This window comes from Oryzias latipes, chromosome 17 (genome assembly GCF_002234675.1).
Source record: "Oryzias latipes chromosome 17, ASM223467v1".
In the NCBI taxonomy this organism is placed as follows: Eukaryota; Metazoa; Chordata; class Actinopteri; order Beloniformes; family Adrianichthyidae; genus Oryzias; species Oryzias latipes.
The window spans coordinates 6,206,812-6,216,879 of record NC_019875.2 but is presented as its reverse complement, the minus strand read 5'-3'; the positions used below and the strand labels follow the sequence as shown (position 1 = coordinate 6,216,879).

The 10,068-nt window shown below is 45.6% G+C and overlaps 1 protein-coding gene across 1 annotated transcript; it reads right to left on the bottom strand.

Moving 5' to 3' along the window:
• Nucleotides 1-966: 966 nt before the first annotated feature.
• Nucleotides 967-4,896, bottom strand: LOC101163273 (actin-related protein 2/3 complex subunit 5). The gene is made up of 4 exons (XM_011486139.3): nt 4,636-4,896; nt 3,764-3,836; nt 2,948-3,124; nt 967-1,392 (listed from the first exon to the last, which is right to left on the bottom strand). Exons 1-4 carry the CDS (start codon nt 4,773-4,775, stop codon nt 1,330-1,332), a joined length of 453 nt encoding a protein of 150 aa, XP_011484441.1. The 5' UTR covers nt 4,776-4,896; the 3' UTR covers nt 967-1,329.
• Nucleotides 4,897-10,068: the final 5,172 nt, after the last annotated feature.

Genomic DNA, 10,068 nt, shown 5'->3' with positions numbered 1-10,068 from the left:
TTTTATAAACCAGTTTGAATTCAATATTAAGATATAGGAGTGACTGACCGGCTGCTCTACAATAACTTATGACCAGGGTTTAAACGTGCAAAATGTCATGAGAAAGAAAATCCAAGAATGGTTTCTGAATTTTGTTTCTCATTTACTGATTTGTGGTTTAAAGAGTAAACATTAAAAAAAATCCAACACAGACTCAGAATTGGGAGCACATCCTCTGACTTCTCCACCTTAAATTTCAATAAGTTCAAGTTCAGTCCAGATTTACTGTCAATCCTCTTCATACACACTGAGGGTCTCAGCTGTTTGGGAGGAAGTGCTGCCAAGTGTCCAGCAGTGAGAAGACAAGAGAAGCCGTGTTCAGAAGAACCATTGATGGATTTACAGAACTGTAGAATTTAAGTAATCTTTTGGGTTTAATAGGGGCGTTTAAATTATAAAACCAGCAAATATAGAAGACTGAATAAACAGAAATGTATTACTAATTCATTTACTTATTGATTTTTTTTTGTTGTTACTAATAGAGCATAGTTAATAGTTTAGTATAATATATGTTCAATACACATTTATTGGGTCTCAGACACTCACAAGTTGTGTGTGTGCGTTGAAGTTGCGGCCCTCCCTCAGCTAGACCCTGCCTTCTGTGGTCCCCAGCTAAATTGAGTTTGAGACCCCCGTTCTAAAGCCTGTGAGGTCTGCAGCATCACAGAAACCTTAAGTCCAAAACTGATGAGGAACCAGGACTACAGAAACCCTCTCAGCACGGCGCAGAGCTGAAGCTCAAATTCAACCAACAGACTGTGGGTCTGGTTCTGCACCTGAACCTTCAGCAGGACCACCACTGTAGCCGGGAGGGCTTTAGAGCTGAATGAAACCAAAACATCTTATTGCAGCTCCAAAAACCGACTCGCCCGTCTGCACGGACTGTAAAAACTGAAAGGTGACTCCCTCTGCAAAGTGACCCACCAGTCCGTATTTCCACAGGCTTTATTGTTCCCGTTTCTTCAGATAAAAAACAGTTTAGAGGTTGGAGGAAGTAGAAAAGTAAAAAGAGAAGAGTGTGTTCAGAAGTTCAGGTCCCGTCCCAGCATGCTCTGGACAGGAGGGAAGCAGCAGAGCTTCGGTCCCCAGGAGCTGCTGGAGAAGTGAGAGGAACACTGCAGTTCATCAGCAGGGCTGCAGAGGGCGCTCCCACAGCGAAGCAGGGCTCTGCACGCTGGCTGGAACGCCAGCACACCACAGCCAGAGCGAAAAGGAGGAAGATGAAGACACCTGGCTCTGGTTCGGGAGGAAAAGTCCAGATGTTGCAGGAAGCCGCTGGTTCTGAGAGGATCAGACGGATTTTCTAGCAGTCAGAACTCTGACAATGGAACCGACGCCTCCCACTGCTAGAACCTACAGACACACAAAGAAAGAACTTAGCAGGAAATCCCAGCAAACCATGAAGAAGAGGAAGATGCAGATTCCTGAATCCAAGTAAAACGGAATCAGTTCAGTTTATATGAAATTTTTATAAAGTTTGTAAAGATCCAAATCCTGCTTTTCTTTAACCTTCCAGACTAAACTATATCCATATTTGACCATATGTTACCGTTGGAAAACTAAAGAATAGGGCTGCACGATATGAGGAAGACTCACAAGTGCTGAATATTGTGATGACGACATAACTGTGATACCTGAACGAACCGCACATCAGACAAAATGCCACAGTCAATAACATAACTCATTATACTCCAAATGACCCTCGTCTACATAGAAGGTGAACATCTGACCTAGAAGAGCTCCATCTGATTGGTCAACAACGTGAAGGAGTCCATCTGATTGGTCAAGTTCATAAATGGATTGATTTGACCCGTTTAATGGTCAATGTTAAACTTGTAAAGCACTTTTCTAACTTCCTTTGACCTTCCTTTACAATACGAGTTATTTGCAGCTCATTTTCTAACCTGGAAGTAAGACGACTCGATCTCTGAGGCTCCGCCTTTCTTTCCTTGTGGGTGTCGCCCATTTCATGACATCATCCTAGAGTCGGCCTCAGCAGTGTCTGAGTTTCTCCCACGACAACAAACATCTGAACTTTTACAAAGATGGATGTTCATATTGTTCATATAAATTGAAAGCTTTTAGCCGATCACCACTAGCTCCACTGAGAAAGTGGGCGTGTCTGTTAGCCTGGGGGTGGGGCTGGCAGCAAAGAGTCTCGGGGGCTGGTGCTCAGAGAGCAGGTTTTTTAGAGGAATACTCACAAATGCATGAATGGATCCAAATACCACTTTGGGGGAGTTTTAAGTGAGGAATGAAGATTATAACAAATTTAAAAGCTCCAAAAGTTGATTTAGCGTGGAATAGGCCCTTTAACAGTTAAGGCTGATTTCCACTGGAGCGTCTGCGATGCGTCGACACAAAAGAGAGAGCATCCATTATTTTGAATGTTTACATCGCATTTGCCAGGTTAGCATTCCGTCCAACCCCAGCTTTAAACAGGAGTTCTAGTTCCAGTCTGTTTACACGTCAATTTTGAGGCTAAAAGCTAAGGAACTGGAATCTGCTTTAGGTTGCAAAATAAAACTATATAAGATATGATTTACGGTGACGTGCTCACGCGAAAACCCACGTTAAAACCACGGATTACACCACCACAAGTGAGGAAAGTTTAATTATGGAGGTTCAAAAACATCTTTTTACAAGAACTGTTAGGAGAGGAAAACATCTTCAGTGTTGAGAGAGCGGGAACAGCTACTCCACCATGGAGGGACAGGACAAACCACTCCTCTAGGATCAATACGGACTCCCCACACAACATAATGGGGTCAGCAGACAGGCCGCAGTCCGACTGCAGATGAATTGCAGACAGGCCGCAGACAGGCCAGTGTCAATTCAGGGTCACAGAATCCCTGCTCAGATCCTGAGGTTTCTTTTTTTTTTTCTTTCTCTCTCTGCTTTAACTCACCTTTTCGTGCCACTGCAGCAGAGTGGCGCTGCTGTTGTCCGAGGGCTTCTCAAAGCCCTTGTAGATGTATTTCATCAGCAGGTCCACTTCACCTTTGTCCAAAGAGCTCACCGTCTTTTCTATGTCACTGCCCTTAAAGCTGCAGAGCACCTTGACCACCAGCTGCTGCACTCCTTCCTGAAGGAAGCACAAAGGTTTCACTGCAGACTCATGATGAAGACAAGCAAACTGCATCCACTGCTTGCCTGTGAGGACGTTCCTCTACAGGTTCTGCTGCCACCTAAAGCATGCAGCTTGGGGAAACCTTCAAGCAAAGCTCTGTTGTGAATGTAACGGATGCTGAGACACCCCCCTGCTGTGGTTCTGCCCCATGTGGCCAAACTGGCTCATGACAGCCTTTGTGTCATCAGTGGTTCAGAACAGGAAACGCTAAAGCGGGTCACGGTGGGACAGAAACAACAAGCCAGGAATTTAAGTTCTGATCTTCAGATTAGAGAGGTTCTGCTCATGACTCTTTCAAAGCAGACATGTCACTGTGGCGTTCTGAGCGCTCGCTTCAGGCCATTTTACCATTGAGAGTTGGGTCATCTAGACCCACTAGACAGTGCTCTGAACCTTTTTTCTTCAATGATTTGTGATCTTCACTGGTGTCCATGGATTACATGAAATCTTTCCACCTTTATCCACCTTTGTCATGGTAGGGAGAACACGTCAATGTAAGGGTGGGGTCATCTAAGACAGTACAAGGGTTAAGCTCATGCACATGTGATCAAATGTGACTGCATCATCAAAGCTCAGATGTAATCAAAGTCTTACTTTGGCATTCTGGTTCTTGGAGTTGACTGGAGGGTTCTTCAGGACTGCGCGCAGCGCTCCGTTCTGGTTCCCTTTGCAAACAGAAGTCAAGGACTACAGAGGAACCAAAGACAATCAGAGGGCCAGACACTGTGGACTTCCTGCACAGCAGCAGACTGGACAGGACAGAAACGTCAAATCTGCTGAAAGAGATGTGAGCGGAGGAGTTTCAGAAGATTCTTCCCGTCGCTTCTGTCCTCGTCCAGCAGCATGTCATGAAACGGGCCGACTCGTGGGTACGGTGCTGATCATGAACTGAAGATGAGCAGTTCATTGACATCAACACCAACTCGCGATCGGTCTATGAGTGAACGTCCCTCAGAACCATGTGGAACATCCACACGCGTGTGGCACAGAAGGGAACCTGAGACCCAAAGTGTTTTCTGCAGACACTTTTCCTCTGGATGACCTTTTCTTCAGAGCGAGGCCTTCGGTCCAGCCAGACCCAGAGGGATCTGCAAAGGTCAGGAGCATCCTCTTCCGGTGATGCTGAGGACCCCTGCAGATCACGTGACCGACGCTTCTCAGTCTCTTCTGAAGGAAAGAACTCTGTGGTCGTGGAAACGGTACCAGATTGTTTCTGAGCTCGAAATGATGCTGATCATGATCATGATCAGACCGGTGACCTCCCGAGGCCCGGTTGGGTTCCTTTCACACAATCAAAGGAGCGGAACATATCAAAGATTCGGGGCGGGGGGCGGGGGCGTTACGTACAGGAAGAAGCCCAAACGCCGCGCGCTCACAGAACCCGAAAACGAGCCAGCATCAACAACCACCTGGCCAAACTGGACCGAGCCACGCCACACATGGCTTAAGGTTGCTCGAAAGGATATTGTCTCAGCAGCGAGTCCACCTCCGCCTCGTCCGGACCGGTCTGGTTCTCCCCTCCCTCTTCATCGTCCACAAACTTGTTCTCGTCGTATTCGTCGACGTCTACCTTTCGGAACCGGTCGGATACAGTGTTCTTGGACATTCTGAAGCTGTTTATAATGATCAGAACCTGGTTCTGTGGAGATCAGGTGCAGCTAATTCCGCGGTCCAAAGCTGCACTTCCTCGTTTATTTACTTCCTGAATCTCCTCTCTTCTTCTTCCGGGAGTTGTGTCCGGACAGGGACACGTGGGCTCTCTGCTGCCCCCAGTGCCGCCACCCGGGACTGCAACCGAACACAAGGAACTGCACGGAGTATGGAAGCATCTCTGTCTCATAATTCAAAATAATAGTCAATACCTAAAATGCTTTTTCATTTTCTCAATAAAGCTGCATTTGTTGACTCAAAAATAAAATGAAAAATCAATTCTTTTACTCCCCCCTGGATCTGCTAGATTGAATTGAATTATAGCAGTTTTTGGGCTGTGGATGTGAAAATAAAAATGCAATCCCCTCTTTGCATTATCACTTTAATTATGTCACCGAATGTGAGATGTTCAAGTAGAGAATGAAAAAGTATTTTGGATAATTTATTTTTATTTTTGAGTCATTTGATGCATTTACATTGTGAAAATGATAAAGCATTTCTGTTAATCCATTTTAATTGTCAAATTAAACATTTCTAAATGAATTTTGCTACACATTTGCCAGAGAACATTTTGAAAATGAAATTTCAAATACCATTTTCTCTATCGTTTTAATTAGATGATAGAATGAGCTGTGTTGAAAAAGAAAAAGCGGTTTGGATTTTTAATTTTATTTATGAGTCAACGAAAGGAGCTTTATTGTTAAAATGAAAAAGCTTTTCCGGTACTGACTTTTATTTTGAATTATGAGACAGAAACGCTTCCATACATGGCAGGGTGAGGTGAAGAAAAAGCTGCTGGACTCCTTTCAAGAATTCATTCCCATTACTCTGTGACTCCCATAGCTGGAAATTCACATCAAAACTTTTTAAAGGCAAACTTGTTTTCCTTCTATATGGCTTTGTGTTCTACATCTCTAAAGTTTAGAGAAAGTTTTACAGTCATAACATTTTTAATCCTTTTAAATGACTGAGTGTTGTAGGTAAATATCAAACTTCTAGCATACAGGAAACACTGCAGGTTTATAGTCTTGCAGAAAAATAGATGCAACTTGTTATTTGTTTTAACGTTAAATTTACAGATTGATGACGTTCACACGATGTCCTCACCACTTCATACATTTTTGTTAACCTTAAATGTATTCTAGGATTAACTGGAATACTGTGTGTTTTCTAAAAGTGCTTCCCAGTTTTTCTTTGCTACATTTTGGCTAATTTTTCCTGCAGGGGACCTTCTAAAACTTTCTTTTAAAGCTCTGAAACCCCCTTGTTGTTCAGCATGCTTCAGCTGATACCACATGCTTCATATACCACCTCAGAACAGCTTCATGCTTTGGTCCAGATCCTGGTGGAAGGCCTGTGGACCGAGATCAGAGGCAAAGCTTTCAGCAAACATATTAGGCTTTGGAACATCTTAATAGTCTTAAGCTTTAAATTGTTCCTGCAGATCTGAGACAGATGTTTGTGTTTTTCACAGCAGAGTCCTTTTCTTGGTTTGCTTCATGTTCCCATAAAGCTCCGGTTTAGTTTCCTTGTCTCCTGGGGGAACTTTGGGCCTTGGAGCAAATGTCCGTCTTGTTTCTATGACCTTCAGCTGGGATGCTCCTCTTCTTCTCCTCTTGCAGACACGTGCATGGAGGTCTGCAGTCCCGTGGAGCTTCATCTTCTGCTGGAATGAGCTGCTGTCGTCTCAGAAACGTCACGCTTTTTAGAGATGGTCTTTTAACTTTTGACCAACTTTAGTTTCTTTTGTCCTTTGAGACAACCCTCTGGTTTTATTTGGAGGTGACCGTTTTCTAGAATGCTGAATGGTTCATTTATGGGGAGTTCATGTTCTCTCTGTGGTGAAACTTCATTCCAGTCTGAATTTCACTTTCTCCTCCAGATGGAATGAAACAGGGCCTGATAATATTTGCAAAGCCACAGTTTGTCTGAACTATTTTCGTATTTGTCCTCCTCAAAATTGCCAGTTCAGTCAGACAAAGGTCACAGCGGTTCTGCTCAGAAGTCGACTTCGTACAACAGAAAAGAGGCATCGCGTCGCTGCTGACGTCAAAATGATTTTAGTGCAAAAAGATGAAATGAAACGTGAAGAATGATTTCCTCTGTGAGAAAAGGAAGAAACAGACAAATATGCTCAGTCTGTGGAACAAACTTCCCGTTTTGGATTCCAGAGAGGAAGCAGAGCATCTGGAGAATGACATGAAGAAAACAGGACCTTATAGATCCACCCTGAGGAAGATGAGCTGTGGTCTGATGGGGGAGAGGGAGAGGGGGGGGGGGGGGGCTACACCATGGAAATCAGGCTCTGGCTCAAATCCTGAGGGGTGTTTTCCACAGGTGCTTTGGGCTCCTCCCACAGTACTGAAACGTGCTTCATTGGTGAGTCTAAACTGCTCATAGTTGTTCATGTGATAGCGTGGCGCCACGACAGACCGCCGCCCAGTTTTCAGCATTACTGACAACCTTGCAAATGACCACAACACAAATGACCCCAACGTGAATGACCACACAAATGACCCCAACACGAATGACCCCAACACGAGTGACAATAACACGAATGACCACACGAATGACCCCACCACGAATGACCACACGAATGACCACAACACGAATGACCACAACACGAATGACCCCAACACGAGTGACAACACGAATGACCCCAACACGAATGACCCCAACACGAATGACCCCAACACGAATAACCACACGAATGACCCCAACACGAATGACCCCAACACGAATGACCCCAACACGAGTGACAACACGAATGACCACACGAATGACCCTAACACGAGTGACAACACGAATGACCACACGAATGACCCCAACACGAGTGACAACATAACGAGTGAGAACAACACGAGTGAAAAAACGAATGACCCCAACACGAATGACCACAACACGAATGACCCCAACACGAATGACCACAACACGAATGACCCCAACACGAGTGACAACACGAATGACCCCAACACGAGTGACAACATAACGAGTGAGAACAACACGAGTGACAACATAACGAGTGAGAACAACACGAGTGAAAAAACGAATGACCACACGAATGACCCCAACACGAATGACCACAACTCAAATGACCCTAACACGAATGACCACAACACGAATGACCCCAACACGAATGACCCCAACACGAGTGACAACATGAATGACCACAACACGAATGACCCTAACACGAATGACCCCAACACGAGTGACAACACGAATGACCACACGAATGACCCCAACAGGAATGACCACACGAATGACCCCAACACGAGTGACAACACAACGAGTGAGAACAACACGAATGACCACACGAATGACCCCAAAACAAATAACCACACGAATGACAACACGAATGACCACAACACGAATGACAACACGAATGACCACACGAATGACCCCAACACGAATGACCCCAACACGAGTGACAAAAACACGAGTGACAACAACACGAGTGACCCCAACACGAATGACCCCAACACGAATGACCACACGAATGACCACAACACGAATGACCCCAACACGAGTGACAACAACACGAATGACCACACGAATGACCCCAACACGAAAGACCCCAACACGAATGACCACACGAATGACCCCAACACGAATGACCCCAACACGAGTGACAACAACAACACGAATGACCACACGAATGACCACAACACGAATGACCACACGAATGACCCCAACACGAATGAACCCAACACGAATGACCCCAACACGAATGACCCCAACACGAATGACCACAACACGAATGACCCCAACACGAATGACCCCAACACGAGTGACAACACGAATGACCACACGAATGACCCCAACACGAATGACCACAACACGAATGACCCTAACACGAGTGACAACACGAATGACGACAAGAATGACCCCAACACGAATGACCACACGAATGACCCCAACACGAATGACCCCTACACTAATGACCACGAGAATGACCCCAACACTAATGACCACAACACGAATGACCCCAAAACGAATGACCCCAACACGAGTGACAACATAACGAGTGACAACAACACGAGTGACAACACGAATGACCCCAACACGAGTGACAACATAACGAGTGACAACAACACAAGTGACAACAACACGAATGACCACAACAGGAATGACCCCAAAACGAATGACCACAACACGAATGACCACAACACGAATGACCACAACACGAATGACCCCAAAACGAATGACCACAACACGAATGACCCCAACAGGAATGACCAAACACGAATGACCACACGAATGACCACACGAATGACCCCAACACGAAAGACCCCAAAACGAATGACCACAACACGAATGACCCCAACAGGAATGACCACAACACGAATGACAACACGAATAACCACACGAATGACCACAACACGAATGACCCCAACACGAATGACCATACGAATGACCACAACAGGAGTGACACCACGAATGACCCCAACACGAATGACCCCAACACGAATGACCCACGAATGAACCCAACACGAGTGACAACATGAATGACCACACGAATGACCCCAACACGAATGACCACAACACGAATGAACCCAACACGAGTGACAACACGAATGACCACACGAATGACCCCAACACGAATGAACCCAACACGAATGACCCCAACACGAATGACCACACGAATGACCACAACACGAATGACCCCAACACGAATGACCCCAACACGAGTGACAACACGAATTACCACACGAATGACCCCAACACGAATGACCACAACACGAATGACCCTAACACGAGTGACAACACGAATGACCACAAGAATGACCCCAACACGAATGACCACACGAATGACCCCAACACGAATGACCCCGACACTAATGACCACAACACGAATGACCCCAACACGAATGATCCCAACACGAATAACCACGAGAATGACCCCAACACTAATGACCACAACACGAATGACCCCAAAACGAATGACCCCAACACGAGTGACAACATAACGAGTGACAACAACACGAGTGACAACACGAATGACCCCAACACGAGTGACAACATAACGAGTGACAACAACACAAGTGACAACAACACGAATGACCACAACAGGAATGACCCCAAAACGAATAACCACAACACGAATGACCACAACACGAATGACCCCAAAACGAATGACCACAACACGAATGACCCCAACAGGAATGACCACAACACGAATGACCCCAACACGAAAGACCCCAACACGAATGACCACACGAAAGACCACAACACGAATGACCCCAACACGA